The sequence below is a fragment of the Mixophyes fleayi genome, chromosome 10, assembly GCF_038048845.1.
Source record: "Mixophyes fleayi isolate aMixFle1 chromosome 10, aMixFle1.hap1, whole genome shotgun sequence".
Lineage (NCBI taxonomy): Eukaryota > Metazoa > Chordata > Amphibia > Anura > Limnodynastidae > Mixophyes > Mixophyes fleayi.
In genome coordinates this window covers 77703658-77725683 of record NC_134411.1, presented here as the reverse complement: position 1 = coordinate 77725683, position 22026 = coordinate 77703658, and the positions used below count along the sequence as shown (strand labels likewise).

Sequence of the window (22026 nt, the reverse complement as noted above, 5' to 3'; positions counted from 1 at the left end):
ATACCCATGAAAAATGTTGTGAACTGGAAATTATTGTGTCAAATGCATTGTGCAAAAGACTCCAATGTGCTCAGGATTCCCCAGCATAGTCCTGTTTTTGTGCTACTAAAAATCATTAACCCAAAATGTTTATATTACTAGAAGTAGGATTCTTGCTGTATTACAATGATTACAGAGCAATACAGATACAATACAGAAGAGAGGAGTCTGTTCTAATATCCTAGAGGATGCTGAGTAGATATTACTGTACTACTCCTAGTTAGTAGAACTCTGCTCTGACTGCATCTGGGAGTCCCTAAGTTCGCTCCCCTGCAGTACTTACAAGGTCATAACTGCCCCTACACTGGGGATCTGCACCCAAATAACATGGACAGGTCAAAAAACTGCAGAGCTTTCAGTTATTGTAGCACCATTGTTGTGTTCAGCACTGGAAAGGCTGCAGTATATTATAACAGGAAATTACAATACCCTATTGAAATTAAAATGACAGATATGCTATGATGATATTTTCATTGCTAAAGGCTGACATTTGTTAGAGCTACAAAATAATCTATTTGTTAATTAACGGTAATAGAAAAAAATACTGATGTCGTAATTCAATAAGGAATGAACGTTTAAAATGTGCTGGATAGAATTTAGCTAAATATGACAATAAATGCTAAATGCTGTTCCCTGTGTCCACTTTAGGTGCAGGTGGGGACCATTCCTCAGGACCAAAGAATTGTGGGATATGTCTCCTGCACTCACCTGCATGCTTTGTCAGGTAAGTCATTAGTCACTTTGTTATCATCATCATCATTTATTTATATAGCGCCACTAATTCCGCAACGCTGTACAGAGAACTCATTCACATCAGTCCCTGCCCCATTGGAGCTTACAGTCTAAATTACCTAACATACACACACAGACAGACAGAGAGAGACTAGGGTCAATTTTGTTAGCAGCCAATTAACCTACAAGTATGTTTTTGGAGTGTGGGAGGAAACCGGAGCACCCGGAGGAAACCCACGCAAACACAGGGAGAACATACAAACTCCACACAGATAAGGCCATGGTCGGGAACCGACCTCATGACCCCAGTGTTGTGAGGCAGAAGTGCTAACCACTAGGCCACTGTTTTATAGTAAGCCCTGATGCTGACAATATTAATAATATAAAAAGGACACAGTTTTAAAAGTAATCACAAGATTCTTGGAGCCATTTACAGAGGACAAAAATGTGTATCTCTATTTGCACTCTTGCTATTGACAGTGAGCAGACTGTACACACATCTACAATGTATATAAATGTGCCCTTTAGCTTGTCCGACTCTGTACTCTAAGTGTTAGTCATGTCTAAGCACTATCTATCTATGGCCTACTCCCATTCTTACAGAGGACCTGTCTACAGTGGGGAAGTGGTTGTTTAATGTCTCCCTACTCCTCAGCAGCATATTCAGTGCTTCTCGCTGACGTTGTGGCAGAACTCTCTCAGCAAAGTGATTTGCATACTAGCCGCTGATTAGCATATAAGACGCTCTTCTGATGGAATGTTCACCAGGGTCAACTGAATATGCCTTAGCTTGCCCCCAAGTTGGGTTGAATATTAAATTCAACTCAACTTGGGGGCACGCTGGGATGAATTTAATATTGGGAGCAAAAATAGCTCATATTAATGATATAAAGGTGGTTAAATGTCGTTCATGTTTCCTTACAATAGTCATGATTTGAACAGGGGATGGGTGGTGGAGCTTATAAAGATAATTTGAGTGTGGCTGTGTGGTTCAGGTGAGGATTTAAAAGTTTGGGATGGAGTGGGGTTATTATGTCCCAATTTTACACTATTCAATGTGTGGAATTAAGATTTGTTGGCGCTGTCAGTTTTGAGGCATAAAAATTCATTATTCGCACTCTGAAAACACTTTGCACCTCCTCACCAAAGAAGGCTATATCTCCAAGTTTGGCCAATCCTCTGCCAGCCTGCAGAGCCACCATTGGTTAGTTTAGTGCTGTGTTAAGTTCAGAAATGTCCCTGCTTAGATATTCTATGGTCTGCCTTAATCCCTCCCTACTCTGTACCCACCCACAAGCATATAAGACTCAATCACATCACAAACTTACATGTGTTTGTGAATGGCTTCTTGTAATTAAATACATGCATTTTCAAATTTATGAAAATATACAGTTCTTTTTTTTCTTACCTTTTTTCTATGTTTTCATCTATTTTTCATGCTTGTTCCTTTGTTCCGCGTCCCTGCTGGCAGCAGGCGACTTGAAAAAGTGCTAGATTGGTGGTTGTTGCCCGGGTGGCAAGATCAACAGTGGAGCCCATTGTATTAAGCGGGAGAAATAGGCATAGCAACAATAATATTTTGAAGAAGTAAACTAAATATAAACTTCACTGAATATAACTAAATATAGAACTAATATAGAACTAAATATAAATAGAATGAATTTCACATTTGTTTAAAATCTGCTGAGCATTCAAAACATCATATCTATTTTCCAGTATTCTATAAAACAAATTGTACATATTTATTTCTGAATGTTATAAGATGCCTTTTGGATCAACTAATATTTTAGGCTTCGTCCCTTAGCTGTAATGATGGCAGCTTTCACCGTCACCCACACCTCTGTGTCGTGCAGCTCTGCCAGAGACACGACCAGCCAAGGCTGGTGAGCAGTGTTTGGATTCTGCGGGGAGAACACAGACATGTATTTACATTACTGGCCCTGCTCTGTGACTTTGTTTGAGTTCCCAATAAGAAATATGAACAGTGAACGCCGTGAGTGATGTTCATGTAGCAGTGTCACTGACATTAAACAAACCAAGTGTCTGAGCTACGGTTTGCAGCTGTGTGTGTGGTCTAGACCGGAGTATTTCAACCTTTCTGTATCATGTAACTCCTTATGATTCTAAGAATTTACCAAGTACTAGCTATTGTGTATCAATTTATCCCACTAAAGTCTATATATTAGTCTGTGTATATAATTGTTTGCCAAGTAACCCTTTATATCTGTAAATGTTCTAAAAATACCCCTGCTTGTTTGTTTTATTATGCTAAGTTTAATTTAACTGATGGAAGTACCCACTGATACTGAGTGATGTATCTTTGGGGGTGCACGTACCATTGGTTGGGGATCCTTGGTTTAGACTGACACAGTAGCACTAAGTAACAGGTCGGCGTGCCGTGGCTCTGTCTGTGTGTCTGACTAGCTCATCTATTATGAACAATATTAAACAGAGCGTACATGTTGTTAGTGCAGGTCCTCATACAGACACAACAACCGTCATTATAGAACATTATGTCGTGTTGGATGAGATTACTGTGCACGCTCGATCATAGACCACTAAGAACAAAATGTACTTAGGATTTCTAGTTCCAGTTATAAACTCATCAGGATGATGAAGATAAAACAACAATACCCCCAGTACTGGTTACTTTGTGCAGAGTAACTTGTATGTTTTACTGGACACTTATAAAAGACAGCCAGCCTTATTTATGTGCATGTCTGCAGTTCTTAGAAAGGATGGATGGTGTCAAGGAAATAGAAAATTTAGCAAAGGGAGAAAAGCCCTAAGGGGTATATTTACTAAACTGCGGGTTTGCAGCAAGTGGAGCCGTTGCCTATAGCAACCAATCAGATTCTTGTTTTTATTTATTTAGTGCATTCTACTAAATGACAGCTTGAATCTGATTGGTTGCTATAGGCAACATCTCCACTTTTTTCAAATCCGCAGTTTAGTAAATATGCCCCTAAATCTCCGGTTTTGCTGGATTTAGGGCTTTTGCATATTTTTCAAAGCTCCCTGGATGTTGCACTGCCCATCATAGCTTCCCCATGCAAAGGGGAAAAATGCTTTATTCATTTATTTAAATAGAACATTTTTTTACTTTTTTTCTGAATAAAGTTATTTTTTATTTCTTACCATAATTTTTTTAACTTTATTTTAGTTTTTAAGCAATCTGAAACTGGAAGCCCACGCTGGCCAGGCGAGTGGTACAACTTTGATACCTTGCCAGCCAGTTTAGCCGGAGAGCTCAGCATGACTTAGCTGCACCAGCGAAAATTTAGTGATAAAGAGTGGCGAGATCTTTCCTATAACCGCTGTTTGATAAATAGATCCCTTGGACACCAGCAGAGCAGTTCAGGTGGCCAGATAGCTTTTCATGCTATTTTAAAACTGCTATTGGCAGTCAGATGATGCAACAGTCAGGGTGGGCTTCTGCCGGACAACATGCTATGCCAACCCCTGCATAGAGAAACCTCTTTAATACCTGCATATCCAGGTTCCATAAGATTAGGTAGAAAGTAATAATCTAGTGTTTTACAGCAAGAAAACTATTTTAATCAATTTCCTGTTTGCTGTCACCCCACAATCTCTTTTTAAGTACAAGCAATCCCCTGATCGGTTTCAGTTTGTGGATACACGCCATGGGGTATATTTATCAAGCTGCGGGTTTGAAAAAGTGGAGACGTTGCCTATAGCAACCAATCAGATTCTAGCTGTCATTTAGTAGAATGTACTAAATAAATGATAACTAGAATCTGATTGGTTGCTCTAGGTGACATCTCCACTTTTTCAAATCCGCAGTTTGATAAATTTACCCCCACGACTCCTTCTTAGCACTGTGTATAAATGTACTGACTAAGACCAGGGGGTAAATGTATCAATGTCCGGATTCTTCAACTCCGGCGTGTTCAGCGTCTTCGGCGATTAAATTTAAAGCGGCGCTGCATTGTAAAGGGAAGTTTTCCTTTACAATGCAGTGCCGCTTTAAATTTAATCGCCGAAGACGCTGAACACGCCGGAGTTGAAGAATCCGGACATTGATACATTTACCCCCAGATCTGAGCACGGAATATATGAGCCATTGTTTATCATTTCTCTCCTTTCAGGGGACGCAATGATCCGCTGTGAGCAGCTGGACTTGCTCCATGAGTGGGTGTCCGAATTCCGCAAATCTACCTCCTCCTCAAGCACGGCAAATCCGGAGGAGCTGGTGGCCTTTGATGTAATCTGTGGGGACCTCAACTTTGACAACTGCTCATCAGGTAAGAGCTCAAGTGTTGGGGTCCTGAATGGATAACGAATGTGCATAGGATTTGGTTCTTATTGAGGGTTACACGTGAGAGTACATAATAGAAGCTTATATTATTTTGCAGAATCATTGTAAGAAATGCATTCTCCTTTTAAGACAATGTTGTAGTGTCAGAGAATAGTGCGCTGAAATGGAATGTAGGAGAGAGCTGTAGTGTGGTAGAAAAAAATCTAAACATCTGTAACCAAGAAAATTGTGTGCTTATGTTCTGGTGCAGAAGATAAGCTGGAGCAGCAGCACGCCCTGTTTACACACTATAAGGATCCATGCAGACTGAGTCCCGGAGAGGAGAAGCCTTGGGCAATAGGTAAGAGATGTTTGTGGGTCCAAAGAATGTTTTCCAACAGTGCCACCTGCAGCAAACTGTAAATACTGCAAGTAACAAAAATAAGCAGCAGGGTTTGTGTGATAAGGCGTGTCTGGTTAAGCTTGAAGGATTTGAAAACCGTTTTATTGTAAGCATAGATTACTCTCCTAGTGGGAAAATTGGGAACAAATGTAGAAATAGAAATATTGCATGAAAAAACGGATGAGTCTGAATCAAATTGGCGTTGTAGAACTCTAAAGTGTACAACATTAAGGTGCAGGTACTATTTACGAAGAGCATTGGATTCACTGCACAAAATGCTCTGGTTTTACACCAACCCACCCAGATGGTCTGATCAGCGCATATGAAGGTGCACGTGTATCTTCCGCTATCTGGGTAATCTTCTGCAAACTAGAAATGAGCCTAGGTCTGTGGAGAGGCGCACTGTGCAAAATAGTCACAATCTCTAGCCTCCTGCCGCCTTAAAGTACTGCTTGGTTTAACTCACTTATGCCCTAAATTAATCGTGAGAGTGATGAACATCAGGATCTCCTTTACTAAAGCTTTATCTTACATAAGGCAAAGTGCTTACTAAAGAGAACAGAGGTTGTTACAGGATGATACACTTGTTCCCTTGATTTTCATCAAATCATATTGGGAAAGGTGGAATGGAAACTAGGCAAAGTGCGCCTAGAAATCGCGATTCTCTGTAGAATGCAACAGGAAGGTGCAAAATCGCGATCTCTGCCGGCCCACAGCTGGTGCAAAGTGTTTATGTCTGTGTAACCTTCCGCAGAGCAAACAAAACTGCACCCCCTCGTATCTCATTGTACAAAATCTTACTCGGCAAAACAAAATGTAGTGTTTGCACTGTTCCGCACCCTCATTCTGCCAAAGTCCTCTTGTTGGCCAGTGGAAACTTCTACCTCTACTCCCAACATTTTGCTCTCCAAACCAATACACTCTGGCAGAAACATATATATATATATAATCGGTTCCCTAGCAATTAGTGACATTACTGAGGCACAAGGCACAAATCATAGCCGTATTTCCCATTTTAAGCCCATGAAGTACATGTTTATGGTCCTGTCCCTACATTGGCTGCCTAGGAGTGTGTTCTTGCCTTGGAGTGTGTTTATCTTTGTCTTTAAAATTGTGCTGGTCTTTAAGTGTGAGAATGTGTATAATCCAGCATGAGCTACAAAAGCATGTTAATCTGCCCCAGTCTCCCGCTTTCCTCTGTGCACCTGTGAAGTGCTGTAGAGTATGCAGTGATTATGGAGTAGGTCCCAGACTGAGTCGCCTCTAAGCTCCAGGAATACACAATAGCCTCAAATTGCATTCAGTTTAATGTGTGTTTGTTTTGCCAGGAACACTGCTGGATCCGGAAGGTCTCTATGACGAGGAGGTGTGTACCCCAGACAATCTACAGAAGTGAGTGACTTATATATACAGAAGGAACAGTGTGTTGTGGTGGGAATTATTGCAGCCAGTTAAGTCAGTTCTTCAGAATAAGAATGTTGAGTATTTGAAGTCGTGTAATCACAATTCATGGCGTGGCTGAAGCATCTAATTCATAAAGTGTACAGGTTAAAGCTTATGTTGCACAGGTAGTAGGCAAAAAAATAGAAACCGAATATTACATCCGTTAATAGGGCTTACGGCCTCCACGTGCAGTCAGTATGGTCTGTATGCGCAATAGCAATTAGCATGGTCTTCTAAGATAATGATCGCATCAAAACCATGCTAGGAAAATGTGTGCAACAACATTACGGAACCCTTCAGTCTTGGGAAAAAGTTGTTTAGTTCTTTAGCTGGCAGCATACGTGCACTCACCTATTGGTGGAGACCACTGCACGGTGATAGATATCACCTGTGTTCTTTGCGACACTGAAGTGACAAACATTCAAGTGGGATGAGTGGTTTATGCACTGGAACAGGACCATGAAATCCTGCGCTGTGGGGTTCTCATTGGACCCTTTGTGATTAAACTGGCTACTTGCACCACAGGTTGATATTTACAGTCATTTCATTTGCAGTTGCTCCCCTGTTGTTTCCTCACCAATGTTTCCTCTTGCAGCAACGCTAGCCATAGTTATAGGCAACCATTTTTATATGTGACCCTGACCATGCTGGGGTGTTATTTGCTTAATTAACTAATGATCCACTCCTGTGTGGAAGCCCTTGTTCTCTATAACCATGGTGCCCCTTATTTACGCAGGTGTTCCCATTTTTCTCTCCACTATCGCTATGGGGTCTTGTCATTAGTTGGTTCCTTTATGTAGTGGGAAGCTTCACTATGTTTATCCATCATGCAACAAGGGTAATACCGCTGTAGATTAAAACAGATTGCTTAATGTTTCCTTCCAGAGTCCTGGAAAATGAGGAGGGCAGGAAGGAATATCTGGTATATCCCACCAGCAAGAACCATTGTCCCAACCAGAAAGGAAGGAAGGTTCCGTTAAAGGGTAGTGGACGCAGGATCGACTATATGATGTATTCTGAAGAGGGAATCAATATGGAATGGAAAGTGGTAGGTACTGTAAGTTGTCTTTTACTGCTAATTTCTGAGGTCCCTATATGAACCCAATATTTATGAAATCCACTAATATTATCGCAGACATTTTTAGAATATTCTGGGCCTGGTTCATTAAGAAACGTAAATGGCGATACTTGCCGTACTTTGAGTTAAATTGCACTGTGCATGCCCAGCAACGAACTGTATTTCACAGAATGCAAGTGTGAGCAATTTATCTTCTAGCACAAAGGTCAGTTACTACAGGTTACTATTTCATGGGCAGAACGGGGAGGGGTATAAGCGTATGCACGTAGTCATTGTACAGTAAGGGCGTGCCAAGCTCAAGTGCACTCAGCAGCGTCCGATTCAAGCTTTGGCCGTCTCTTGCATCAGCTTCAGGTCTGGTGTAAGACCTGACTGATAGAGATGACAGTCAGGAGCAACTGTAAATGCATTTTATGTACAGGAGACATTAATTACATCCTGATTAATGTATTTCATTCGGTAAAAAAGGGGATTTTTTTAATGTTTTATCATTAATGACTATGGGCCTGATTCTTTAAGGAAAGTTAAGCAAAAAATTTGAGTACGTTTTCTTACTCAAGTTTTCTGGACAAAACCATGATTTATAATAATATTATTATAATTATATTATTATAATAATTATAATCATTATAATGCAATGACCATGTGTAGCTGTTGACAGCTAGAGGAAATATTAGAGAGCGATGGATAAGAGAAAGAGCGATGGGTAAGAGAGAGAGCGATGGATAAGAGAGAGCGCGATGGATAAGAGAGAGACCGATGGATAAGAGAGAGACCGATGGATAAGAGAGAGACCGATGGATAAGAGAGAGAGCGATTGGAAGTGGGAATTGTGGTTATACCCAAACCAGATCGAGGTCCAACTGAGGCGAGTAGTTATAGACCCATATCTCTTCTTAATGTAGATTTAAAGCCTTTTGCAAAAATACTAGCAAATAGATTGGGTACTGTCCACCCCCCACTAGTTCATCCGACAATACCAGAAGGACCTAATTTAATCCATGTAGCTAACAGTACATCTCTTCCTGCTCTAGTGGTCACATTAGATGCCGAAAAGGCCTTTGATAGAGTTGCTTGGCCTTTCATGCAGCATACCCTGGTGAGCATGGGGATCCAGGGGGCTTTTTGTAGAGGGATATCAGCTCTCTATCATAATCCTACAGCATCAGTGTTAGCTAATAGACACACATCCCCCCCTTTAACATACACAACGAAACCCGCCAGGAATGCCCTCTATCCCCGTTACTTTTCGCTCTCATTATAGAACCCTCAGCAGTGAAATTTAGAAATAACCCTGACATCACAGGCATCCCCACAAGCTCAAGAGATCATAAGATCGCTCTATATGCTGATGGTGTTATATTAACAATATCTAAAGCTCACATCTCTCTACCTAACCTCTTTAAAGAAATATCTGACTATAGTTCTCTATCAAACTATAAAATAAACGCAGATAAATCTGAGATACTAGACCTCAATATTCCCCAACAGACTTTCCAATCTCTCAAAGCTAATTATAATTTTCGTTGGCAACATAAAAAGATCAATCATCTTGGGGTTTACCTAACAAAGAATTATTCCCAACTGTATACGGACAACTTTCCCAGACTCATTAATACAATTAAACCTGAATTAGCACAATGGAATAAACTTCTTATCTCCTGGATTTGCCGCATGGCCTCTGTTAAAGTGAATATCTTGCCCAGACTACTTTACTTGTGGCAAACACTTCCAATACAAGTTCCACACATATACTTAAACACCTACAATAAATGCTTTCCAGATTTATTTGGGCGGGACGTAGACCTAGGGTATGAATGCAAATTCTCGTTAAACATCAAACTGCCGGAGGTCTTGGCCTCCCAAGCATATTAAAATACTATCACGCAACGCACATGTCCAAATGTATTCTTTGGCACTCGCCCCCTATCGCAGAGTTTGGACCCTTATTGAGTCAGATGTTCTACAACTACACTCTCCATATTCACTGCTCTGAATCCTATCCCAACACAGGACCAGACGCTTAGCTCAAATCCCCACAATACGATTTTCCATTTCCATATGGGACAGGGTAACGCGGACTTATAAATTATGATCCAAATACCCGTTATTAGTCCCACTATGGAACAATAAAAACTTTGCGCCAGGCCTGGACCATAAACTGTTTCACGATTGGACTTCACATAATTTACTTTTTATATAGGACCTAGCCTCAATGAGATTTCTCCCTACTTTCTCGGATCTCCAAGCACGATTAGGTGCCACACAAAATATTCTATCAATACCTCCAAATCAGACATTTTTATCATTCTTTACAGACACCCCTCCCATAGGACCAATGCTCGGCTCTAAAATCTCTGTGTCGCAGTTCTCCCACTACAAGGGGCCTAATATCTACTCTGTATCAACTGATTAATAACTACAATCTACCAGACAAAGATCCCCATGAAATAGTATGGGAGCGGGTACACAGGGGAGATCCTGGCTCCTAAAGAATGGTCAAAAATTAGATCTTATTTCAGCTAGGAAAATTCCTTCAAACCTTACTATAGCTGGTATTTAGTCCCCTCCTATCTACATACTATATTTCCTAATTCCACAGATCGATGTTGGAGAGGATGTGGATTACGTGGTACCCTGCTACACGATTGGTGGATTTGTCCAAAAATACAACCCTATTGGCGACAAATTCATACCCTTATCGATTCTATTACTCAGATTAAAAAGCCTGACTCCCTGCTATATTCTCTTCTTCCTAGGCCGCTCCCGGACACCACTCGGCCTATAGAAAAACTTATCAAGCACATCTTAAACGCAGCTAAATGTTTAATAGCTGCGTCTTGGAAAAACACCTCCCCCCACACTCCCTGCCACTATCAACAACATTTGGTCAGTTTATCGAATGGAAAGCATATCAGCTTTTCTTAATGATACCCCAGTAAATTTCCAAAACACATGGGGCTAGATTTACTAAACTGTGGGTTTGAAAAAGTGGAGATGTTGCCTATAGCAACCAATCAGATACTAGCTGTCATTTATTTAGTACATTCTACAAAATGGCAACTAGAATCTGATTGGTTGCTATAGGCAACATCTCCACTTTTTCAAACCCTCAGTTTAGTAATTATACCCCATGGTATCTCTGGACGAATCATTATGAAGCCGAACGTCCACTAACAACCTTTTGACATCCTCTTATTGCTGTAACTCCCAATTTACATCAGATTTGGTGACTTATACCTCACCCCTCCAGGTATACACATTACCTACATACCCTTCTGCATTCCTGAATATCACTGCATTCCTTCCTCAACATTACTTTATCATTCCAAATATAAGAAACCTCCCACATCTCCCTGTCATTCCTCCCCTACCCTGTTCTACCCGTTTGTCTCCCTTAAAATACATGTCTCTGCTGTAGCAACATACATACTTTCTTGTAACAAATTAGAGCTTCCGTCTATGTTTATTTCCTTCTTTATTGTCAATTCACTCTGTCAATAACATATATTGTATGGTATGTATTTTATATATTGACTTGTAAAAATTAATAAAATATTTTGTTTTAAAAAAAGAGAGAGAGCAATGGATAGGAGAGCGAGAGAGATAGATAGGAGAGAGAGATGGATAGGAGAGCGAGAGAGATAGATAGGAAAGAGAGATGGATAGGAGAGCGAGAGAGATAGATAGGAGAGAGAGATAGATAGGAGAGCGAGATAGATAGGAGAGCGAGAGAGATAGATAGGAGAGAGAGATGGATAGAAGAGCGAGAGAGATGGATATGACATAGATGGATATGAGAGAGAGAGATAGATATGACATAGATGGATATGAGAGAGAGATGAGAGAGAGAGATAGATATGACATAGATGGATATGAGATATTGATATGAGAGAGATAGATATGACATAGATGGATATAACATAGATGGATATGAGAGAGAGAGATAGATATGACATAGATGGATATGAGATATTGATATGAGAGAGAGAGATAGATATGACATAGATGGATATGAGATATTGATATGAGAGAGATAGATATGACATAGATGGATATGAGAGAGAGAGATAGATATGACATAGATGGATATGAGATATTGATATGAGAGAGAGATAGATATGACATAGATGGATATAACATAGATGGATATGAGAGAGATAGATATGACATAGATGGATATAACATAGATGGATATGGTAGAGATGGATAAGGGAGAGATGGATATGACATAGATGTATATGACATAGATGGATATAACATAGATGAATATGACATAGATGGATATGACATAGATCGATATGAGATAGAGATGATATGAGAGAGGGAGAGATATGACATACATGGATATAGCATAGATGGATATGAGATAGATTGATATGAGAGAGATATATATATGACATAGATGGATATGATAGAGATTGAGATGAGATAGATTGATATGAGAGAGATATGAGAGAGATAGATATGACATAGATCATCAATATGATGGAGATGGATATGAGATAGATTGATATGAGAGAGATATGAGAGAGAGAGAGAGATAGATATGGCATAGATGGATATAACATAGATGGATATGAGAGAGATATATAGAAAATAGTTGGGTATGAGAGAGATGGATATGAGAGAGAAATCAATTTTGCTTTGCATAGTTTGTTCCGTTTGACTATACAAAATGTTTGTATGTCTCTTTTATTAGGAGGTTGAAGAGTACAGTTTTATCACACAACTAGCCGGACTTACAGACCATGTGCCAGTAGCAATGCGACTGAGTGTTTCTGCAGGGGAAGAGGAGTCTTAAGCAGGACTGTGGACTCAGCCAGTGTTAATGGGGAAAGTACACACGGCCCAGGGGGTTACTCCAAGCCCCAACATCTGGAGCAGGAAGATTTATCCAGCGTCCTAATGGAGCCACAAGAGTCCTCCACTATTTGGACTGCATGAAGGAAGCAGATAAGAGGAATGTGTTCAGAAGCTTCCTCACTGGTGCCATTGGGTCCCAGAGCAGCTCCCACAGCCGGCCGCCACCCTCTCTATGGTAAACAGAATGAGAGGACCTAGAACAGATCCAGTGCCATTCTTACCAAGATGTTTTTTATACCACTATATAGCACAATTTAGTTTGTAACCGTGAAATGCTGTTCAATGTTTCTTTTACATTTATTTCTTTTTTTTTTTCTTTTTGTTTTGACATAATCTTTGTATATCTAAAGGAAAAAAAAGGACCATTAACCATTTTACTTTTTAGGTTCTTGTTGTAGTTCCGAACACCTCCACTAGCATGCGCTATAATTGCATGAGGCTCTGCATAAAAAAAAAATATATAAAAAAAAAAATAAGCCAATTACATCTGGACACTCCAAAGGGAAAGAATACAGCCAAGAACGTGAATTACAAATTAAGAAAACTGTGGTTTCCTTGATTGGCTAATAATTTTTTAATGGCTTTGCAGTATTTTCTTTAATCGTTTTTTTTTTCCAATGGTTATAGAAATTACACAATAAAATATCACCCTGCTTTTATCAATCTGGACTGCTTTGACCATTTTAAACCAATCCGAGAGGAGAAACAGGTCGGGAATTTCAGTTCCGTGGCAAGGTAACCTTGGTACTCTACGTCACATCTCTAGGGAACAGAAGATAGTAGAACCCATATCAGGTTCGTTTTTATAGTGGTGTTTAAAAATTGAAAGCAAATGTCTGGGTTTTTGCTACGGATTACCCCACCAGTTTTCATATCTGAATATTGATAAATATGGGCAGCAACATGCAGGGGAATTTATGACTATTTGGAAAGATGTAAGCGTGATGGGGTAGGATGAGGAAGAATGAAGATGAGGAAGTATGTACAAGCTCAGTAAGCAACTGTTATTAGTGTCACTTATAGGCGTAGGGCCGGATTCATTAAGGAAAGTAAAGCAAAATAATTGAGTAACTTTGCACCTAGGCAAAACCATGTTGCATTGGAGGGGGAGACAAATTTAAAAAGCGATGGAAGATTTATAGTTGGGGTAGGGCATGTCCTAGATCAACTTTAAATGTCAGTCTAAAAATAAAGCTATCAAGTATTGTGTTCTACATGAAATAACAGCCAGTATTTAACTTTGCACCCCTTGCATGGTAACATGGTTTTGTCAAGGTGCAAAGTTACTTCTTTTTTTGCTTTACTTTACTGAATAAATCAGGCCCGTAGTGTGCACTTTTGAGGGTTAGCTATTTAAAATTGGGCAGTCTTCTAAACGCAGTGAGTGCCGCAATTTGGAGTGCTGGGCCAATATTCAATCTATCCATTCATTCCTCAGCATCTGTGATGACAGTAGTTCCCAGTGAATTTGTAGGCTTTATCTGCTGGAATATTTGTGCAACTTCTCCTTTGAGTAGGCGAAGTGCAAACTTTAATTGCTGCCCCGTCTCACAAAACAAAAAAGCCCAGAGTTATTTTGTTGCTCGAAAACAATTAATTATTCATGGATTCATTATTAGAAAATTGCCGCTGCTTATAGCCTTAGTCTCCAGCCTGAAGTATATGACTATAAATTTAGCCTCTGGGGGGAGATATTGGGTTAAAGTACTGCAAGCAGATGGTAATGGTGGGCGTGATGCTACATGAGCAAAACAACATGAATGTAAATATTACATAGGAGAACCTTTACCAAACAGAGAAAGTAGTCTCAGTGCACTTGGAATGTAGATATAGTGTATGAGAGATAGATAGATAGATAGATAGATAGATAGATAGATAGATAGATAGATAGATATGAGATAGATAGATAGATATGAGATAGATATTAGATAGATAGATAGATATGAAATAGATAGATATGAGATAGATAGATAGATAGATAGATAGATAGATAGATAGATATGAGATAGATATTAGATAGATAGATAGATATGAGATAAATATTAGATAGATATGAGATAGATAGATAGATAGATAGATAGATAGATATGAGATAGATAGATAGATAGATAGATAGATAGATAGATAGATATGAGATAGATATTAGATAGATAGATAGATAGATAGATAGATAGATATGCGATAGATATTAGATAGATAGATAGATATGAGATAGATAGATAGATATGAGATAGATATTAGATAGATAGATAGATAGATAGATATGAGATAGATATTAGATAGATAGATAGATAGATATGAGATAGATAGATAGATAGATAGATAGATAGATAGATAGATAGATATGAGATAGATAGATAGATAGATAGATAGATAGATAGATAGATAGATAGATATGAGATAGATAGATAGATATGAGATAGATATTAGATAGATAGATAGATATGAGATAGATAGATAGATAGATAGATAGATAGATAGATAGATATGAGATAGATAGATAGATAGATAGATAGATATGAGATAGATATTAGATAGATAGATAGATAGATAGATAGATAGATAGATAGATAGATATGCGATAGATATTAGATAGATAGATAGATAGATATGAGATAGATAGATAGATATGAGATAGATATTAGATAGATAGATAGATAGATATGAGATAGATATTAGATAGATAGATAGATAGATATGAGATAGATAGATAGATAGATAGATAGATAGATAGATATGAGATAGATAGATAGATAGATAGATAGATAGATAGATAGATATGAGATAGATAGATAGATATGAGATAGATATTAGATAGATAGATAGATATGAGATAGATAGATATGAGATAGAGAGATAGATAGATAGATATGAGATAGATATTAGATAGATAGATAGATAGATAGATAGATAGATAGATAGATATGAGATAGATAGATATGAGATAGAGAGATAGATAGATAGATATGAGATAGATATTAGATACATAGATAGATATGAGATAGATAGATAGATAGATAGATAGATAGATAGATAGATAGATAGATATGAGATAGATAGATATGAGATAGATATTAGATAGATAGATAGATAGATATGAGATAGATAGATATGAGATAGACATTAGATAGATAGATAGATAGATAGATATTAGATAGATAGATAGATAGATATGAGATAGATAGATATGAGATAAATATTAGATAGATAGATAGATATGAGATAGATAGATAGATAGATAGATAGATAGATAGATAGATAGATATGAGATAGATAGATATGAGATAGATAGATAGATAGATAGATATGAGATAGATAGATATGAGATAGACATTAGATAGATAGATAGATAGATAGATAGATAGATAGATATGAGATAGATAGATAGATATGAGATAGATAGAATACTAGAAAATGACGCTTGGTATATGGAAAATTAGAAGTCATTAGGGTAATTGTATCAAACCTAAAAAGAAAAAGTGGAGATGTTGCCCATAGCAACCAACCAAATTCTAGCTATCATTCTGTAGAATGTACTAGATAAATGAATGGTTGCTATGGGCAACACCTTAATTTCCTTTTTAGAAGGTTTGCTACATTTACCCCATTGTGTTTCTCTGTTGTTCCCATGTCCCAACATGCATCAAATATCCTCCTAAGATAAAGCTTTTGCACTCAGGTAGCACTTTGTTTGCTGTCCATCCCCTCTGCATAGGACCCAGAGCCGAATTAACTTATTGGCCTTTCTGGGCTGTAGCCCAGGGGCCTCGGGAAGCTAAGGGGCCCTAACAAAGATTTTAACTTAATGCCGGCGATCAGGTCCCATTCATTCAAGTTAGGCAGGCGCAGCTAACAGCTACTGTGATGCTGTTGGCTGCCTTGCTGTCAGTGGGGGCACTGTGCATAGCGTGATGCTTAGCAAAGAGGTCTCGTGAGACTATGACTTCCTCACTGACCAGCGCGATGGGCACCTCGCCCTCACTGACAGCAGGGCAAGAAGAAAGAAGAGGTGCCATCTGAAGGCTGCAGCGAAGAGTACCAGGTAAGTTTCTATGTATGGAAGGAGCGGAGGGGATACACTGGGGCTGAGGGGGGCCTTTACAAATTACTGGGGGCCTCTTAGCCCAGGGGCCCACGTTGGCTTAATCCGGCCCTGATGGGACCAGGTAAAAAAGTCACGTCAAACACTGTCTAGTTCAGAAATACAGAACAAAATCCCCCAGCACACTGCTGTGAACCAGTAAAAGAGCTGCCATCCTACTTGTACACAAAATGCAGAATTCTCAGTTACACACATTTGCAAACGCATGATAAGACACCCGCCAAGTCACGGCACTTCTGCTGATAGGGTGGTCCTAACTCTAAACAATGAGAGTCCCAATATTGGGTCATACATATATGTGTTTTTAAATTGAGAGTTACCTTACTAAGAGGTACACCAGGAACCTCCAAATGGCAATAGAGGACCAGGACATAAATGTACAATAGCAGTTCTTGTACTGACTCACAGCAGTGCGCTGGGGGATATTATTCTGTATTTGTGTCTTGCTGGATAATCCCATCCTTTCAAGCACCTGCTGTGAACCTATAAATTGATGGAGGAACTTCTCCTTCTGTATTTATGTCTAGTTTAAAATCCCCCAATTAATTAAACTGAAAATGTCCTGTTTTCCTCAGAAGTAATTAGGTTTTTTTCCCATCTAATTTAGTTATTAATTTTGGGTAAGTAAGGGAACATCTGGGCTATATTAAGTATTATTTTAGGGATTTTGAAATCTTCAATACATTGATTTACTTGTTACGAACTGTGCAAATGGTTTGTTTTGTGCACCTATAACTATCATGCACACCCCATACAGTATTGGTTAATCCATCTGCCAGCTGCTGTTAGGATCACGGGGCCTGATTCCTTAAGGAAAGTTAAGCAAAAGTAAGTAAGTAAGGCAAAACCATGTGTCATTGGAGGGGAGGTAAATTTAAAATGTGATGGCAGATTTATATTTGGGGTAGGGAATGTCCTAGATCAACTTTAGATTTCATTGTACAAATAAGCTTTCAAGTATTTGTGTGCTACACGAAAAAACAGCCAGTATTTTCCTTATGTGCAAAATAATAAACTAATTTGCACCCCTTGCGTTGTAACATGGTTTTGTCCGGAAAACTTGAGTAAGAAAACGTACTCAATTTTTTGCTTAAATTTCCTTAATGTGTCAAACCCATGGGGGTAAATGTATCAAGCTGAGAGTTTTCCGGCGGGATTGAAAAATGGAGATGTTGCCTATAGCAACCAATCAGATTCTAGCTGTCATTTTGTAGAATGTACTAAATAAATGATAGCTAGAACCCGATTGGTTTTTCAAACCCGCCGGAAAACTCTCAGCTTGATACATTTACTCCATGGTCTTTTTCTTATCTTATCTTATCTTCATAGCTCATTTAATTGTCTTGCCAGCATACTGGAATCCTGTTTTACACTCGATAATAATGAATATGGAAACCATTATATAATTCAATATTTGCTCTGTAACAAAAGATGCCATCTTGCTATGCAAATAGTGGGCGCCATAGTGCAAAATCAATCACATGATGGCGCAACCAAGAAATAACTCCTTTAGTGTTCTTTATTACTGTGCCATCTGTTTATACATGACTTCCGTTCACTTTACTAGACTAGAGATGCCAATAACATTCACATATATCTATGTAAGAGAACTAAAGACTAAGCCCATCAGACGGTGTGTTTGTTAAGCATATTGATGGATACAACGGGGAGCCTTCTGGAGACTAACTTGTACAACTGTTAGACTTGTTTTATTTAGGTTTATGTGAGATAATCAGCTAGATCACAGTTACCCACCACTCTTTGCTCCTCTGTGGCAGCCCAGAGGGACAGTAACAGCTGCCAGCTTTATAAATAATTCATGAAAACTACTCAGAAATATTTTTCCATCATTACTATTTATATTAATTGAGTCAGAAAATGTGTAGAGATATATTCTACCTTTCGCGGGCACATCAACTAAGGGATGAATTAATTTCATAATGGAATCGTTTATTTCTGATGCGCGCAATTTGCTAATAATTTTCTAGAGTAAAAAATTTCTAGGAAAACATCACAGGTGAAGTCTTTATCCAGAGTAAAGACAATTAGGTTATTAATAAAATAGGTGAGACTAACTCCTCCGACATAATAATGTCTTTGGGGTAGATCTATCAAACCTTATAAAAAGCAAAAGTGTAAGTGTTGCCCATAGTAACCAATCAGATTCTAGCTGTCATTTATCTAGTACATTGTAGAACATGATAGCTAGAATCTGATTGGCTGCTATGGACAATCATCTATTCAGTGTTACTTATTTTTTATGTATTTTCCCATTATACATACTGGGCCTGATTCATTAAGGAAAGTAAAGCAAACAAAATGAGTAATTTTGCACCTGGGCAAAACCATGTTGTATTGCAGAGGGAGGTAAATGTAAAATGTGAGGACAGATATATAATTGTAGTAGAGCATATCCTGGATCATCTTTAATGTCAGTGTAAAAATAATGCTATCAAATATTTGCTTCCTGCATGAACAAACAGCCAGTCTTTTCCTTATGTATAAAATAATAAACTCATTTGCACCCCTTGCATTGCAACATGGGTTTGCCAAGGTTCAAAGTTACTATTTTTTTTGCTTTATTTTCCTTAATGAATCAGGCCCACTGTTTTTACATAAGCAAACTGAAATTCAGTTTTAGTAAGCAGTTTTTATAAATATTATTGATGACATGATTTGGTCACTGCCTACATCAATTTCTGCACACCCTCCTGAAATACACTGTGAACTTGATCTGATTGCCTACAAGTTGTTTGTTCTCTGCCCACTTCTAAACTGGTAATAGATAAATGAAGATTAATAGTAAAACATGCTCTGACCCTTGTCAAAGGCACCTTTAAAACCTTAAGGATTGTTATAAAATCAAACACACCACTATTCTCCCTCCAAGCATACTAGCCAACCTTTTACACCTCCCATCCGGGAGATCCCGGAGGTGATGCAATGTGTGAGGACAGAAGGGGATGGGGCACAGTGAATTGCGTCATTTTGCCCCCTCTACGCAATGATGCGAAACCATCAATTTGCCGTGTGGGGGGGCCAAAATAACGCGATTCACCACTAATCGCGTTATAAAGCCACCCATCCTACCCTCTTCACTAGGAAGAATGGCCTGCTCTCCCTGGAGTCCGAGAGACCCACCCGGAATTCGGGAGCCTCCCGGACATTCCCAGAGAGTGGGTAAATATGACATTATAATAACAGGATGTCAACATTAAAACTTGTTAAGAAATATCTGGAATATTATATAGATTATCAAATCTTGGTAGACCATATGTTGCTCAAGGTCTACTCTTTTTCATATTAAATATCCTCTTCTAATATATACTTGTTTATAGTGTGAAAAGCCAGCATGAACAAGCTTTATTCTAAAGGAAAGTAAAGGGTGGAGCAGAGGATTTTCAGTGTATCGCATCTTGTGTAAAAGAACCATAATTGGTCAAACATTCTCATCTGATTCCTGGGGACAAAGCTGATAGTGATACCATCGGTCAGATCTGTGACGGCTTAACATATGGGAATTTGAGGAAGTCACTCATAAAGGTGATCGGACCAGAAGAGATCCTCTTTAGAGCACATCCAGTACATGTGAAATGATCTACCTTGTATTGTGCAGTTGTACCAGTGTGTAATATGTCCTATTAATAGAATTATATTCAATTAGAACATCCCTTGTACTGATTACAAATTCATCGAGGTTGACCTCCGAGGGCCTGGCACACCCATAAAAAGATAACTACCATGAAAAGAACCACCAAGTGCAGCAAATGAAAGTTAGAGTAGACCTATGTCAACTACCAGGTAAGGTCTGCGAGTGCGGGAATTTTGGTGGGACAAAGTGTTCTATCAACTGGAGTATACACCTCCTAAAAGACATATCTGGGGCTATGTCCACGTCTAGCTATGTCTCACGCAAATACGCCTTTACTGTACTCAGCGTAGGCTTTCCTGACACTGTTCCAGGTGTAAGGAGGCACATGTCAACTAAAGTCAAAATCTAGAATTGAACGCATGCGTATGGTTTTTTGGTGCACAGGTGCTGTATGGATATGTGTATCTTACAGAAAAAAAATAGCACGCAAATGAGAATGCCCCACTGGAGTGCTTTATGCAAGAATGGTGGCATTTATGCCAATTACCCGTTTTGGCATATCAACACATTCATTTGGCATATTAAACACACATTGCAAAAACAAAAAACTCCACCATAATTAAACACATATATTGTACCATAAACTAAGGTGATGTTGGCCCTTTCTTTTCCTCTACATTTGCTATGTATGAGGATCACAGAAAACCAAATGCTAGTGATCCTAACACTATGGGTACATACCCACTAATATGACATAAGTCCAGGGCACAGATCACATCAGTGGACACCAAGATCCTGTGTAAGAACAGAATAAGCTATGTTAAGAGCCAAGATAGATTTAGAGCTTCAGCTAGGGTTACAATTAGGCGTAGAGAAGTGGGTGTAGATTTAGGGTTAATGAAAGCGCTATACAAGGGGTAGAATTAACAATATGCTGGTAAGGCTAGATAGAGCATTTTACACAGGCGACTGTTCTCTTTGAAAGAAGAGTTTTTGTCTAACTTGACCACAAGGGGGCAGAATTAGAAACTTTTTCTCCCAATTAGTACAACCGGACGCTGGACGCTGATGTAATCATGATATCTATCAACTCCTAACTTCCATGGTGATTCCATAGTCTTTGCTTGTCATACATCTTTCCCCCAATTCCACTTCTCCTAAGAGTAATTAAAAATATTATAGAGGACCAAGCCAGAGTGATTCGCATATGTCCATGCTGGCCAATATGACCATGGTTTGCTCTCCTTAGGTAAATAGTGAGCAACAAGACCTGGAGATTACTAATAATTCTGGACCAGCTCACAAAGGGTCCAATTCGTCATTCCAGTCACCAGGGGATGCCCTTATCTTTCATTAATCTTTCTTCCTCTAGCCAGATCACTTTAATTAGGGATATGTTGTTATCCATTACCGACCATTTAAACAGATCTTTAATTATCTGATTTTGTCATCTTGCTCAGTTGCAGGCTCCTTTACAACATAGAGTAAAATATATCAGCCAGTGACTGTGTGC

The 22026-nt window shown here is 38.8% G+C and overlaps 1 protein-coding gene across 3 annotated transcripts in view; it reads left to right on the top strand.

Moving 5' to 3' along the window:
• Positions 1–13482, top strand: part of SMPD3 (sphingomyelin phosphodiesterase 3) — a 118549-nt gene extending 105067 nt beyond the window's left edge. For 2 of the 3 annotated variants that reach the window (XM_075188917.1, XM_075188918.1), the window contains exons 4-9: positions 688–763; positions 4881–5036; positions 5301–5390; positions 6761–6824; positions 7761–7932; positions 12656–13482. In XM_075188917.1, coding sequence (XP_075045018.1) covers positions 688–763; positions 4881–5036; positions 5301–5390; positions 6761–6824; positions 7761–7932; positions 12656–12757 — 660 coding nt within the window. In that variant the 3' untranslated portion in view covers positions 12758–13482. The remainder of the gene's footprint in view (positions 1–687; positions 764–4880; positions 5037–5300; positions 5391–6760; positions 6825–7760; positions 7933–12655) is intronic. The other variant, XM_075188919.1, reaches the window with a different exon arrangement.
• The last annotated feature ends 8544 nt before the right edge of the window (positions 13483–22026 follow it).